Raw genomic sequence first — 15,431 nt, forward strand, 5'->3', positions numbered from 1 at the left:
ACCGTTGTCCGAAAGTATTTAATCAACTCTTTTTAACAAAGTAAGATGCTCCTGTTTCAATTTTTCGTAATCCTAATGACAAACATTCTCAAGCGTTATGCGTATAATAATTACAAACGCTACAAATATTAAAGCATTAGTGAATAGGTGATATTTTTTATTTTTATCGCACACTAAAAATGCTTGCTCATAACATTCGTCACACACTGTACCGGTGCAGGATTCAACTGTCAAACCGTTGACAACTGTCGGTGACGTTTCAAACTGTTTTTTTTTGTGTGCCGATCGTGTGTGTTTTGTGTATCGATAACACGCCGGACATAGAAACTCCAAAACAACAATATATGTGGTTCGGTGAAATCTCACCGTAAATAGGTGATTCATTTGCCTCCAGCGCGGCCACAAAGTGTGTGGCGCGATTTCGTGTTCGAACGAAGGAAGGCAGAACGTATTCGCGCCGCGTCCGATCCCGGTTTTATTTCAGTGCGGTTCATTTTTCCGGCCGTCCGTATAGTTTTGTTTTCGTTTGCGGCCCCCACTGGCTACAGGACATTGGGGGGTACATTTTCACGGGCGCATTCGGAGAAAGTTGGAAAGCTCGCGGCGCGCAACGGTTGGGGTCAATACGGGAAAGTTTTCCATGGTGTTTCAGCACGTTCCGTGGTAAATCCGATTCGAACAGTGTTTTGCTACTGCTCCCGGTGGCGCAGTAAATTCGAGTGCAGATCATGGGCGACGATTACTACGGGCAGAACAACTCGAACAGCGATGACTCAGAGGTAGAACTTAACCTGAACACTCCGGAGCTGAGTGGGTATCTGAGCAAGTGGACCAACTACATCCACGGTTGGCAGCCGCGGTTCATAGTGCTGAAGGACGGCACGCTGTCGTACTACAAGAGCGAGCAGGACAGTGATTTCGGTTGCCGAGGAGCAATCAGCTTGCAGAAGGCAACGATAAAGGTGAGAGAACGCGGCGACGAGAACGTGGCCTTTGTGGAATCGTACGATCGGTCCGCGACCTTTTTCGACCTCCGGCGTCCCGATAAGAAGTGATATCACCACCGTCGCTAAGATGATGCTTTCCTGACCAAAGGGCACTTCGATGACCGGCCGAACCGTTGATTTCGAATCAATGCAATTGATGCAATTAACTCGGCCGGCTCCCGAGTTCAGTGCATCTTTATTAATACATTCGGCTGCCCGGTCACGCCGGTCGCCCCGAACCGGAGTAATTGATTTAATTGACCAAATATTCAAACGTGTTTTGTTTGTCTGTTTCTCTCCCTCCTCTTCTGCCGGCATTATCCGGCCACCAGTCACACGAGTTTGACGAGTGCCGGTTTGATGTGGCGATCGGGCAGAACGTTTGGTACCTGCGGGCCGAAACACCGGAAGACAAGCGGAACTGGATCGAGGTGCTGCAGTCGTACAAAACCGACATCCCGGAGACGGTGAGCTTGCGGCGCCATGGCAGCGCTATATCGTTGCAGTCCAACACCCTGTCCACTGCCAGCGGTAGCAGCCTGAAGCGCGTCAGTCGTGGGCTGCGGGAGAAGATGCACGAAATCGAAACGTACCGCGACATTCTGTACGGACAAATCGACACGTTACAGCGGTAGGTGACCTGTGGCACAGCCCAGCGAAGCAGGTTATTCATGGCAAGCTTCTGCTTTTTTCAGTTACTTCGATGCCCTGCACACTCGAAATGAAGATCAACCACCGTTGGACCTTGGCGATGGGCTGAAACCGATCGATTTCAGGGGAGAAGCAATAACGTTCCGCGAAACCACTGCCGGTGTCATCATCACGCTACAGCACTGCTTAGACATTATCTCGCAGAAGGAGGAAAGCTTCAAGAAGAAGCTCGACAAGGAACAGGAGCGGCGAAGAAAGGCGGAAGAACTGTACAGGTACTGGTCGCTGTAGTTTAAGGAACAATGATGGATGCAATGCTTAACGCCCTTTGAATTCGGTTCTATTTTGCAGAAACTGCAAAGATGAACTTGCAAAGAACCGAAATTCCGTTATTCCCGGACCAGATTTGGAGGTAAGTCGCCCAATTGTTCTCCCGGCATGCTAATTCGGTTCCACTGGGAAATACCAGATTTGTTTGCAACGTGTTTATGCTTCAAACCAACCCCCGGTTATACTACGATTCCAAGCTTATCTTCGCTACTGATATCGGGTAACGGTAGACGTTGCTGCAACGAGCTTTATCTTTCCGAAAGCCAGTCCGTGGCGTTGCGTGGCGTGTGTGGCGTTTGTTTCTTGAAGCAACGTAAACATATTAGTCACCCCTGTGTCGTCCGATTGCTGGTTGTAGAATGCATTCTGTGCATTCGCTGGACGTTCTGCGGTGCGTTGGCGCTGGCACGTACTTTATTTTAGCCGGGCAAGGTCAACAACTGGAAGCTAAAAATAAATCAAGTTCATTCGCTTGTAGCATAAGATGTTTGAGGAAACATGAACATGAAACATCTTTGCTTCCATGAGGGAAGGAACGAGCTTTGTGGCTCTCCCATCATAGCAACCTATGAGCGATGAGAACAACGATCTTAATTCATTCTCATGGCCCACGCAGTCGATGAATGAATTCAGTTTGTTATTTCGAATTTTTAACTCCTTAATGCTGCAACAAATGAGTGTCAAGAAAACAAAAATATATTCCTACGATGCTAACCTTGTTTGAAATATTTTCCGGCAGATAAATTTTGCCGCATTAGTTATTTCCGGTCTCTTGAACACTTCCGGATGTGTCATCTTATTCAAGGAACTTTGATGTGACGCTCGCGGCGGCCCACGATATCAATTTAAATATTTAACCCACTAACAGCTCAGCTAGTCACGGTCGCCTTAAAGTACCCTTTTGTCGTTAACCGACGCGCGGTTCTAGCATAAAAAGGGCAGCTGCAAGGCTAAGGCCGACCCTACGCTATCGATTTACGTATACAACCTGCCTGCCATCCCCTACCTCACAGGCTTTGCGCGAGCAAAATGGACACTAAAAGCAGAAATGATATTCAAACACACTCCCTGCTAACGCCGGTCGTTTGCCGATGATTTGTTGGGATACCATGGCTCTGGCGCTGCGATCGATCGTTGGCCGATCGACAGATGTATTGAATGGTATCCGATAAGCTTTGAACATGACCTGAATATTGGGCACAGTTCTAAAAGGCGCACGACCTCCGAATGTGGGACTCAATTAAGTGTTACCTTTTTACATTCACCACCACGTCCGTAGGAGTGTTTTTTGGTGTGCCGTCAATGTACTTCATTGGGAATTCTCTCACCTTCGCGCCCTTCAAGATGGCCTTGCGGTGCCGGGCCCCTGGTCCGTGGTCACTTGAATCGGGGGCTTTTGGCAATGAAGCGACGACGGTTTCGTGCACGATACTGTGTGGATCATTTCACCACTTTTTGGACACTCACCACTCACAGTACTCGGAACATGTTCGATAACGATCGCGAGTTTGTTTCTCTCCATTCGCCAAGTAATTGGTGGTTCATCGAACTGCTCAAGTATAGGTCATGGTCTACGAAATGGGTTAACGGAGATTGGTCTGCACCCGCCGCCACCCGGTGCAGCAGGTGTCCCATTCGCCTTAACGCTTCCTAACGCTCGGTGACCTGCTGGGCCGTCGCCTGAGTCGATTCTGCTTCGGTGGTGCCATCGGCTTGTTTATTGATTTTCGTCCATTAACCGGTGACCAAGTTACCGAAAGAAAACCTGTTTTCACGATCCCAACACACACAAACGGGGTAAAAGAGCGCGATAGAAAGAGAGAAGGAAAGTTTGAATGGGATGCGCCTCGTTTGCCGCCGTGGTGACCGTCAAATTTAAAATTCACCCAACGCATACCCTTGTTTCACTTTCGGTGTGCGCATGGCCAAAGCCTGATCACGTCGAAGCGACGTGTGTGCGCCAGCGCTCCGCGGGCAAATTAGTCAACGGGTGACGCGCATGCTGCCGTCCGATAGAGTTGCACTAAAGCTCGCCGGGTCCGACTCGCGAACGTCGGGAACATTCGCGACCCCTGTCTTGACCATCATGATTTTTCACCGATTCTCCGTCCCTTTTTTCGGTCTCCGTTTCCCCGCGTTTGAAACCTATTAGCGCACGTTGTTCGGTTGCCGACGGCCGGTTACGCAAAAAGGGGAAATGTTCCAAGTCTTTTTGGGTAACAAATTAATATAAAATGTGGCGCGCCGAACCAAAGCCGATCGATTTCGGGACGATCGCGTGCACCCGTCCGTCCGTCCGTGCGTCTGTTGTGAAAAGCTGCTTTCTTTTTCGATTCCAACTCCCGCTATCCGTAGTATCACTGTGGAATTCAAACCCGATCTTTCTATGAAGCAACGTTACGTGGCTTCATAAGTCGTTGCTAAACGTTTATACTTTCATTATTTTTCACTTGACACCTTTCTTTGAGATGAATTATTATAGAGTTACAACCAGTTTTTAGTGGCATCGTTTCACCGTTCCGTGCCGGTTCAAATGTGGTTCAAAAGTGACGAGACGGCGTATCGAAAAACGGTTGATGTAACGCTCGTAACATCATTTTACTCAACCCTAGTGTCCGCCTAGGGTGGGTCTGGTGGGTGAAGCCGAACCCACAGTTCAATTCCCTTCGGCACTCGTGCGGCCGCAATTCCTGGCCACCGGCCGATCGAAAAAAAATCTATACTCACTCGGTCCACTACCGCCTGTGGCAACCTTGAACGAGATTCGAACCAAAGAGCGTTTATCTCGCACTGTCCGCCGTTTCCCTCTCTCTCTCTCTCCTTCTGTTTCTCAATTTTTGTTTTCTTCACCCCCTTCGACTTTCTCAGAGACGCCACCGTTTTGCGCCCTCGCGCCTCCTTTCTTGCAGTGCGGGGGGAGCTGTAAACAATAGTTATGTAAGGTGCGTCACGCCGGATCGCCCGTTTCGGCACTATACTACCCTTTGGGGGGAACGCAACGATGACTATTTTGCTTTTTGGAGACTCTACTATCATCATACGATGGTTGGCTTTCGGTGATCGGTGGCTGCCACCACCTTACGATCGGTTACGATTTTTAGTGTCTCGAAAGAGAGCTTCGCCTGGACCACCCCGTGCCAGGGATCGGTACGCGATTGAGTGTGTGCAGCGTTTTACCCTCACGTCCTTTCACTGTTTATCTGATGGTCATTCCCTGGTGTTACTGGACGTTATTCTCCTGAGGCGAAACTCCACCGGAGGCGTGTGCGCCAAAGTTATGCACTGTTAAAAGTGACACCCAACTCTCGTGCGTTTTGTTTTCCCTCGAATCGCGTGACGAATTATGTCATTCATATTTTAAATCTTTTGCCCTTCTCAGTTGATTGTCAATGCCTTTTGAATGCCTCGAATAGCTTGCCACGTGGTGCTGCCGGTTTGCGACATTGAACGCATCGATGTCTCTCTCTCGGTGTGCCGTGCCGAGTACCGAATTTTTTGCAGTTCACGATGCGGATGTCACCGGTTCATGGCGCACTAACAACAACACATTCAGTGTAGCATAACGAGGACAACCGTTTCGCACAGTTTGCGCAGGAAAAGAAACTAGGATCTGCGAATTTTAATCTCCGGTATCACGCTGCGCACGCTTTTGTTTAGAGAGTTGTCCATTCCAAGTGACGGTCGGCGGCAAAACTGCATTGCCGCAGTGTACAGCGGCCATCAATGTATCGGCCACCAATTTTAGAGAGTGTCCACATCGGGTCGTGTACAATTGCTTAACTGCACACAGTGAGCGGTGCACTTCTGGGGTGCCCCGAGTCTCCGGTGCCTTTCGATCGCGTTGTAGAGCTATTCACTTTGATTCGCCACAACCGAGCCATTGGGCAAGATCCATAACGAATTATGCACCGTGGTTGGCATTTGTGGTCGCCATCTAGGAAGTGGACCATTGTCCCTGTGCTGAGCATAAAAGATGAAGAAATCTTCCCTCGGCAAGCCGTAATGCATTAATGTTTAAAGCGATCTGTTTACCGGCGTCCGCGTTTGCATCCGCGTTTCGATAGGGCATTCCACTCGCTCGAGACGATCACAAACAAAATAGACAACGACCAGAGCTACCTAGTAGCGTTTCCCAGGCGGCAGACACGAACGACCGCCAAAAACGGTCGTCACCACAACACACTCCCTCTGGCGACGCGCGACGGCCGCCAGTGAACCGCCAGCCAGCCACCATAACCTGCTCCGTCGGTCGGTCACCATCAGTCACTATCCGTCGAGCAGTCGACCGGTGCACAGGTGTGTTGTCGGACCGAACCGGACCGGAGTGGCCGAAAACCGAAGTGGGCAGACAGTGGTTTGCAACATTCCCCGGTTGCAACGCGCTCCGATCGACGACGACGATCGAGAAACAATCGCAAGAAAAGGTGCCAAAAAACCATGTTCGCGTCGTGATCGCCTTTCGCCGTCCGAAGGTCGGGTTTGCCGTGTGTTTTGGTGAACTTTTACCAACGGAAACTTCAATTGCCCCCCGCGCGCGCCACGTTGCTGCAATTGTGTGCAAGTGCAGTGGAACTCTCGGTGCGAGCTGAAAGCTGAGAGCGTAGTGTTCGAGAAGCTGCTGGAGAATTGCAGAAGAATTTGCGTTGTTCGATCGATCCAGTTCAGGCCGTGAAGATGCCGTCTCTGACCACCGCGCGGCTGTTCAGAGGGTTGCGCCGAAAGGTGTGTGTGTGTGATGTAGAGTTAATGAAGAAAATAAATGAGAAAAGCGGCTACCCCTAAAACAATGGACCCCGCGGGCGTGATGGCCAAGGATTTGGTCGTAATTAACGCAACACTTGGCGGACGCCGCAGCATGAAATTTAATTTGTGGACCTAATTCAAAGCGAAGCCGCGGGTGTGTGTGAGGATTACTTAACGCATTTTTGGACACGGCCCCGCTTGGCGCTCCCAAAATTTAAAGTTAATTTGCAAGTGTAAACAACGGTGCTGTTTCGAAACGGTTTGCACGTGCCCTGTAACCCTGACCCGATTGTGGTCGCCTTCCCTCCCGGGCTTTGTCGGTGGGGTCGGACACAATTTTCATTAGTTCAACATGTGCGCCGTCTAGTACACACTACCGTCTAATGGAGCCGATAAAACGAACGACGCAAAATTGGTTATCGAATGGCGCAGGCCGTAACTTGGCTCTATCGGTGACCGTCAAGCGTTCCGTACAACACTTGTTGGTGGAAAGTAAACTGTATTGTTTCGTTTTAGGCGTGCAAAATGTGTCATTTGGTATAATTAATTTTGGAAGAAGGAAAATCAACATTCAACAATTTTCCAAATGACCAAACGGCAGAGACGGCAGATTGTGCTGCTTTCAAGGACTTTATACAAATTAGGTCCACTATAAGTTAGGAAGAGACCCACGTTAGGATTGCAGCCTTCGGATGACACCAGACCAAGCCGCTATCGCTAAAATCGCGCCAAGGCTAAGGCAAAGGAACTAGACACACTAAAGACAAGCCCAAGATTGCCACTCGGTTCCGAGTCGACTCAAGATCATCACTGAATCGCGCTTCCGCTCGTGCCGCTGGTTTTTTTTTTTTTCAAAATATGTGTTATGCAGATTTAAGAAGCAATTTTCAGTTTGTGATGGATGCACGCGAAGAGACACATCGCGTGCGTCGGTTTTTGGTGGGCACCACAAGGCCCTCCGCTGACACCGGATGACGCTGCGGGTGATTAATTAGTAGCTAATCGCCGGGCCCTCATCATCTGTTTGCGGAGTTTGGTGGCCGATAGTTTTGCTTCCTTCCGCGCCCATCTTTCACGATGCTGCTGCCGACGGGCCGGAACGGTCAATCAGTCAACGGATGATGGAAACCGCTGTCGATCAAAATCGCGGCCCACAGCGTGCCACAACTTTTCAGACTTCGTTTATGGCACGGTTCGAGCAAGGACCTTGCGTCGAATGGCGCATTACGAAAGTGTACGAAAGTAGTGTAAAGGTTCCCCGCAGTTTTGTTGGTGTTTCTAAAAAGGAATCATTCTTTTATTTGCCCCTAAATCGATCGATCGAACGGACGGAATGCTAATTCCAATGAAACGTGCCCATCATGATCATGAGAGAGACACGCGCGGCATCGATGTTAGCAGTTAGTCGATTAGTAGAAGTAGCCACTTACGTCATCCTGTCTCTCGTACACTTAGGAAGGGCCACACTCGACCATACCGGAGGATGAGTTTTTCGACGCCGTCGAGACGGGGTTGGACAAAATCGAAGAAGATCGTCAGCTGAGAGTGAGACTGAAGTACCAGTCGCAACAGGTAAGTGCGACAGCAGAGTGCGACAGAGCGCGTTCCGTTCATAACCGACGTGTGACCGACGGACTTTCGCAGTCGCAGATCAGCAATGCCGGGTCGGTGCACAGTGCGCACCAGGACGCGGAAGACGAGCTGCAGCAGCAGGCGGAAGACTTTGGCACGGGAGCGCAAGCCAAGAGTCACAAGCTGTGGCCCGAGATCGATAAGATCTGCACCGAGCAGCTGACGCAGGCCCGGCAGGGCGTCGGGGCGGATGGCAACGGGTGGCAGCTGTTTGCCGACGAGGGCGAAATGAAGATGTACCGGCGCGAGGAGGAGGTGGACGGGATGGTGATCGATCCGCTGAAATCATGCCACGTCGTGAAGGGGGTAACCGCCCGGGAGATGTGCCATTACTTCTTCGAGCCGGCGTACCGGAACGACTGGGAGACGACGCTGGAGGACGTGCAGATCGTGGACAACGTGGCGCCGGACACGCTGGTGTTTCTGCAAACCTACAAACGCATCTGGCCCGCCAGCCAGCGGGACGCCCTGTTCTGGTCGCATATGGGCCGCGTCACGGACAATCTCGACATCGGGGCCAACGATGTTTGGATCGTGTGCAATCATTCCAATCAGAACGAAGAGTATCCGGTAAGTGATGATGGGGCCGGGAATCACCAACGGCATGAGTTTGCTGCACGTGGAAAGACCTGCAGTGCCATCCATAGTATCGGACACATGCATCTTGTGCAGTCTTCCGTGAACTGCTACACTTTATCTCCGTTACATAAAACGTTACCCTTGTTGCGTGTTGTCACTGAAGCGCAAGAGATGTTGTCTAATGGGGAAATGTACCGATTGCATGTGCGGCCACTTTCCCGTGCGCTCCCATTAGTGGTCTTCCGTGTTGACGGACTATTTGATGCATCTTTTTAATACTACCCTTAATAATGTGTCATTCGCAGCCCGCCAATCAAGGAAAGTGTGTACGAATCTATTTGACGGTGATATTAGTCTGCCAAACCTATCTACCGGCGGGCAAGGACAGCAAAACCGCAACCCGGGATGATCTGACGTGTAAAATAACCTACTGCTCTACCGGTACGGGACCTCCGATTGTTCCGATACTCGATCATGGTACTAACTGTTCTGCTTTTTCTCTGTCCTCTTCCAACGATACAGTGAACCCTGGCGGCTGGGCGCCCGCGACCGTGCTAAGAGCTATCTATAAGAAAGAATATCCAAAGTTCCTTAAACGTTTCACCGGATACGTTGTTGATCAGTGTAAAGAAAAGCCCATCATGTACTAGGGTTAGTCGATTGTTTTGCTCTAAGCCAGGTCTAGATGTTGTTATATATATCCACACACATACACGCACACACACATACAAACACACTGAAACATTGAAAGCACACATACACATTTATTATTTTGTTGTCCGTTATGTGGTGTAGTAGGGAAGGAAACGATAGATTAAGGCGAAAAAGAATGGTTCGAGACCATGAGGACGGCCTCGGCAAATGTGGCTCGGAATTGTGGCCAGCGAATGCTGTCGAATTTGCAACATATCTTCGAATCAGGTCCAAGAATAAAACGTGCTTTAGAGAAATGTAGGGAAACGAACAGAACATAGGCACCAAAGTGAGAACTAGCGATGGATTAAGTAACGCGCATTTTTCTTCGGTTGTTTTCGAAGAGCTAAATAGACCGATAGGTGAAACTGAATCGAAAGTCTATCGGAACGTTTGCACCACCGTGAAACAATAGATATTACCTAGCTCGAAATTAGGTGCTCGAAAGCCGCTGTCGCTGTGACGAAAACTGATCCGCGATGTTTCTACCGTGAAACATTTCAACCGAGTGAGAAAGGCCCCGGAAATAATTCACTCACTCACAAGCGTGATCGAGCTCACGGATTCAAATCCACTCTCTCTTCCTTTACCGAAGAACTTCCGTTTCATTGTGGACAACGAAAGCGTGTTTGTGTTTGTTTGTAAGATTAGCCAACCTTTTCCATTTTCTTTTCTACTCTATTCTCTTTTGTGAGCTTAGCAATGATTGAACTGTGAATTGTGAACACTATTGGGTAATGAGAAATGTAAAACAAAGGTCTCTAACACTTACCTGTGGGCGGCTTGTTTTATTTTCGGCGCTATCGAGGATTCTGTTACAGCACCGGGGGATGCCAATCAAACGATCCCCGTGTGGGTCAAGCTCTTTTTCTGTCCAGTTTTTCGGGGGTTTCTGTTAGTGCTTTATTCAGTGTTTTGTTTCGCTTCGCTTTTCCTTGATATCGATCGTCCGTCTGCTTATGCGCTCCGTTGATGGTGACAATTTTTAAAATTTTACTATCTCTGCCCAGACAATAAAACCGAACATTGGTTACACAATTGTCGCACCGTTCAGTGTTCGCACGTGTGCAGGTGATTTTTTTTAGTTTTCTTCCACTGAATCGTGCCCTTCTCGGTATCGTATGAATAATCGTATGATGTATGGTCATTTATTGGTTAGCGTTGGTTTGTTGATTTCTACGTTTTTTTCGTTTCTTCTTCTGTTCATAGTTTTCGTCCATCCGTGAAATAGAGTGGGGGGGCCTACCGTTATATGTTTCGAGGATCAAGAGATTCTATCGGAAATGTTTGTTTGGCAATAGATCGTTTTTCGTCAACCAATGTGGTGTGTAGTACAAAGTGAAGGGTAAAGACAACTTCTTGCTGGCCTACAGCTGGCCCGAAAGTTCTCATTCATTGGCATCCGCTCGTTCCGGTTCCGGGCGAGAGTAAATCCCTAACCGCATCGTGGCTTCCCTTTGGCGGGGGTCGTCGGCAAGCACAGCGGATAACAGGTTTGCTTGGCCCCCCGCTTGGTTCCGACCTATAAATATATATATGTGTATATATACAAATATAACATGTCTCTGTCTGCGCCATCGGAAAGAAAAGTTCAATAAGTCAACGGAAAGTGGTTCAAACAATCGTTACCTCCTCATATCCGCTAAACACCTGGAATGCGTTCATTCGATATTGTCTCATTGGTTGTTTGTTTAGCCTAGGTTTTTTCATACATGCGCTTGGCAATTTCCATAAATATAACTCTATTTCGTATCTAACTGTATTCCGTTCCAATCCTGCTCGCTCGGGGGAACACCACGAGCCACGTACGGGCACGCTTTTTCCTATTGATCATGTGTTTGGGTTTCAGTTTGGGGCTGCCAGTGGTTGGTTGTATTGTGGTTATTCAGTTCCTGTTCCATTCCAACATGGATGTTTGTGCTATTTCGCTCATGTGTTTGCTAGTGTATTCTATTAAACGGCATGCGTTGGTGACGTTCTGCTAGGTTTATATAGTTTATGCATCCGTTCAAACCTAAGTGGCTAACAGTCTGTTCAGAGAATGCAAGAGACCGCCGGCCGACGGGCGGCACTTTTCTAATGTCCTGCGCACGGTGAGCAACATCTACCGTCCATCTTCAAATGAATGCTTTTTGTGCGAATCGGCAAATGATCGTGAACCGTGAAACGCACCTAACTTTCATTGAATGCCCCGCATTTGCAGGCGCACCAGATATGTGAGTTTGGCGTACGGACATTTCGATAGTTCTTGTTGGCAATGATGGGTCGTTATGGGTCGACTACGATTTTGAGAAGATCGCCAATCTGGTGTGTGTCCATTTCGGGTAAAGCCGTGAACATCGGGAAGGTATGCTGCGAAACCCTAAGGTCCACACCATCATCGTTGGCAGTACTATAAAAAAAGTAAAAGGCAAGGACTCGCGCTACTTATCTAATGCAAATCAGCGTATTGCAAGGCACTGCTAAACGTTTCGAGAAGAACTGGCAAACAAGTGTTGGGCTCTCTATGTTTCAACATTACAACACAACTGGTTCACGAAGCTCGTCCCAACTGACGGTGGCCAGTGACGGCCCTATTGTTGATCAATTTTGTGTAAGTATGGTTCCTGGGTTATGGAATGGTAGCCCCTCCTGTCTTCGTAATATCGGCCAATATCTTCCCCTCCTGCTGAACGCTTCGGCTATTTACACACACATTTGGACCGGAGAGTTGGACTCGTGATGGTCTGAAAAGAGTTTGCCGTTGGCTGAAATATTTGTTTCGTTTCGCGTAACAAGTGCTCGGTTTTTGGGGGCCAATTTTAAACACAAGCTGCTGCACCGTGTAACATGAATCCGTGGGGAGGATTCAGATTATGTATAACAACCAGAGTTACGGTATTAGCGTAGAGAAGGGACCTTAGGTAATTTCGCTTTCAATCCAATTTGTAACTAATACGAGAGGAGAGTCTGCTCCGCGGCCAGAGGCCTCCAGATAAAGTGAATCAATTTTCGAAAATCCTATCAAACATAACTGCTGGCAGTGCCTAACTACATACACACGTACACACTAACACGTAAGTTGACGGATCGAATCTCGTTTGATTTATGGGGAGGCAACTAAATTATGCCACAGCCCAGCCAGCTCACGTTTCAACAACCTGTTACGAGTTCCATTTTTCTCTTTTAGAGCTGCGCACTTTATCTTAATCCTAGCTCGGGTCTATGCAATTTCGTTCGTTCGTTTGACACCTCTGTCTCGCGGAACGGTACTATCTAGGGGTTCGTTTTTCTGTTAGTGTTTATCTTAAGTTACTCTCGCCCCCAGGCTGCTTATAGTTTCATTGGGGGTCCGTTCAATAATGTTGTGCTAGAGTTAAGGTTTTGTCTTCGCTTTGCGCCGCTCGTTGCTTGTGCTAGCCGTGTGTGTGCCCTTGCCCTGACCCCCTGACGGATCAATTCCCGAAACGGGCGCACAAGAACACCTTCCTTTCGGTGCTATGATTCTTCGTTTGATCCTGTTTTCAATCGTGATCCTGTTGACCACAAACACAACTTTAAGAGAGCACACGCTGTAAAAATATACGTATAAAACGGTAGTTTTCTCTGATTGGTGATCAATACACTTTGCTTGTCCACTACTCCGTCATCCCCCCGTTTCCGGTTTGTCGCGTTGCGGTCGTTCTGATAAAACACGTGCGCGCTGTCGTTGTAAATGGTTTGGTGTGTTGCGCCCGTTTACACGTTGATTTGGAACGCTTCACGCTGCAGCTTCTGGTTGGCACGGGGCCGCGGCGAATGGTTGCTCGACTTTTTGCCGACCGCGTTGCTGCCGATCTCCGTGGCGCTGCCGAGGCTGGACGGGTTGACGGACGACACGGCGAGCGTGGCGTCCCGCCCGAGCAGGTCCGAAAAGCGGGCCGGCGGCGTTATGTGATCGGTGTAGTTAGGATAGTTCGATATGCTGCCCGGAGGAGCGGACAGTCGGATTAGTCGAGCATCAGAGGCTACGAGGGTGGGGCTATCGAGGGCCGGTCCACTTACCTGAAAGTAGTTTCTTCGTTGTGGCTAGAGTACCCGCTAGAGCTTCGAACGTGTTTTTGCACGCTACGCTTTGGGAGGTTTTGCGACTGTGCTTTGGCAGACTTTCTCGGTGGATAGGGTGGTTTGGATTTCCTCGATATACTCGAGGGCGAGTTTTCGGAAGACGAAGACGTTTCGTCTTGCGTGTCTGCGTGCGGAAGGACCGGGCAGGAAGACAGGGACAGGGCAGGAGGCGAAAAGAGTTCCGGGTAACGGAAGTGGGATCAATAGTTTCATCGAAGGATGATTTGAGTTGGGAAAATGACCAAACCAAACAAGTATAAAACAGAAAGAGCAGCGAAAAGGAGAGAGAGAAAGAGAAAGAAGGAGAGAGAAATAGAGAGAAACAGAGAGAAAAAGAGAGATAGCGTGTGAGTGATTAAGCAGAAAAGGAAGCGCATTGATTGTTAAATAAAATCAAAACGTGAATCATTTTGAATGGTTCACACGCGACAGGATCCCAAAACGTGTGAACGATTCAAAATGTTCAATGTAAGACCCTCGGGTCAAATAAATTTGAAAACAACGCAAACAGTTAAGCCAATCAGTGAGCGCAGGTTTTGCGAATTTTTGGATCGCGCTGCCCGGGTTAACCCCCGAAACGGAACTCATAAGTTTGACCGATGGAAAACTCAAAAGAAATGCTGTGCCAGGCTGCTATACATACCACGATGGTGACGGTAGTTGGACTGATTAGAGCGCGAGGCCATATCATTGTCGGATTCGGAACCGAGTGTATCATATTCTGTAATCGGTATATGAAGTGTTAGTATCTTCCTAACTTCAGAATCTGTGGATCCGGGATTGTCTGATTCTATAAATTGGTTTATATCTAGAAATGGTTGGCTTTATGGAAGACGGCGAGCAAAACATCAACGGTATCGCGGTGCGAGCGTGTACTCACCTATTGGTTCCGAGGTGGCCGGATCTCGCAACCGAGACCCGCCCTTTCTGCGCACTTTCGTGTACTCGGGCTCTTTGCTCTACGATTACGATCATTACGGAAACGGTTAAGAATCGTGTTTTGATTTTGTTGGGTTTGTAAGTTTCATGAGGCAGCGTGTTTCGACCGTGTTCAAGTGAGATTCGTCATCGAAATCGGATCGGCAGAGACCAGGAGACCGGGCGGACCGGACGGACCGGACGAACATGGAACAGTGACAGTTGTGGTTTAGTAATGTTTTTGTTGGCGATAGTGTTTTTTGGGGAACGTCCAATCGGTCGGAGACGGAGAAACGATTATTTGGTTCACGTTACATACCAAACACAGAGCAAGAGAGAGAGAGAGAGAGTTAGAGAGAGAAAGAGAAAGAAAGAAAAGAGAAGAGAAGAGAAAGAAAGAAAGAGAAAGAAAACGGTTTGGGAACGTTGATATTTCGGTTTCATCATGTTCATCATCATCATCATCATCTTCTCATCTCCAACGTGTAACGTGGCATGAGCGAGCAAGATTACTAAATTTTGAGTTTTCTCTAATCGTGAGTGATCGTGAGCGGTGAGTGAAAGGTGAAAGGAGAGCTGTTCCGCGAGATCAGAAGGTGCCAATTGATGAGATGGAATTGATGATCGCGGGTGACTCGAAGTGAACGATGATGTCGGGTCGGGCAAGATTGGTATGTGCGAAGCGGTTCGAACCGACGTTGATGTTACGTTTGGCAATAAGGAAGAGCCTAGCGCCACCACAGAGTAAATAGCGAAACACATAAAACCACAGCATGAGGATGAGTAACATGAGGCCCTTTCTCGTGTGAATGG

General features: G+C 48.6%; 2 protein-coding genes across 2 annotated transcripts in view; one reads left to right on the top strand and one right to left on the bottom strand.

Annotated features, from left to right (window-relative positions):
* The first annotated feature begins 595 nt into the window (after window positions 1–595).
* On the top strand, window positions 596–10,290 carry LOC128277944 (ceramide transfer protein). Its single transcript, XM_053016554.1, has 8 exons — window positions 596–962; window positions 1,319–1,617; window positions 1,682–1,912; window positions 1,989–2,049; window positions 8,166–8,282; window positions 8,355–8,912; window positions 9,227–9,362; window positions 9,444–10,290. The coding sequence occupies exons 1-8, from the start codon at window positions 729–731 to the stop codon at window positions 9,569–9,571; spliced, it is 1,764 nt and encodes a 587-aa protein (XP_052872514.1). The 5' UTR covers window positions 596–728; the 3' UTR covers window positions 9,572–10,290.
* A 3,041-nt stretch (window positions 10,291–13,331) lies between these two features.
* The window catches only part of LOC128277388 (cell adhesion molecule Dscam2), a 61,159-nt gene continuing 59,059 nt past the window's right edge, over window positions 13,332–15,431 (bottom strand). The window contains exons 16-19 of the mRNA XM_053015839.1: window positions 14,581–14,659; window positions 14,344–14,508; window positions 13,638–13,824; window positions 13,332–13,557 (exon numbers count right to left, since the gene is read on the bottom strand). Of these exons, the coding sequence (XP_052871799.1) occupies window positions 13,332–13,557; window positions 13,638–13,824; window positions 14,344–14,508; window positions 14,581–14,659 (657 nt within the window). The remainder of the gene's footprint in view (window positions 13,558–13,637; window positions 13,825–14,343; window positions 14,509–14,580; window positions 14,660–15,431) is intronic.

This window comes from Anopheles cruzii, chromosome 2 (genome assembly GCF_943734635.1).
Source record: "Anopheles cruzii chromosome 2, idAnoCruzAS_RS32_06, whole genome shotgun sequence".
Classification (NCBI taxonomy): Eukaryota; Metazoa; Arthropoda; class Insecta; order Diptera; family Culicidae; genus Anopheles; species Anopheles cruzii.

Excerpts from the sequence above, each read along its gene's own strand:
- LOC128277944 (XM_053016554.1), top strand. The coding sequence starts at position 729 with ATGGGCGACGATTACTACGGGCAGAACAACTCGAACAGCGATGACTCA. Across the intron at positions 1,618-1,681 it reads CAAATCGACACGTTACAGCG|TTACTTCGATGCCCTGCACA; the intron begins GTAGGTGACCTG and ends TGCTTTTTTCAG. Across the intron at positions 1,913-1,988 it reads AAGGCGGAAGAACTGTACAG|AAACTGCAAAGATGAACTTG; the intron begins GTACTGGTCGCT and ends TCTATTTTGCAG.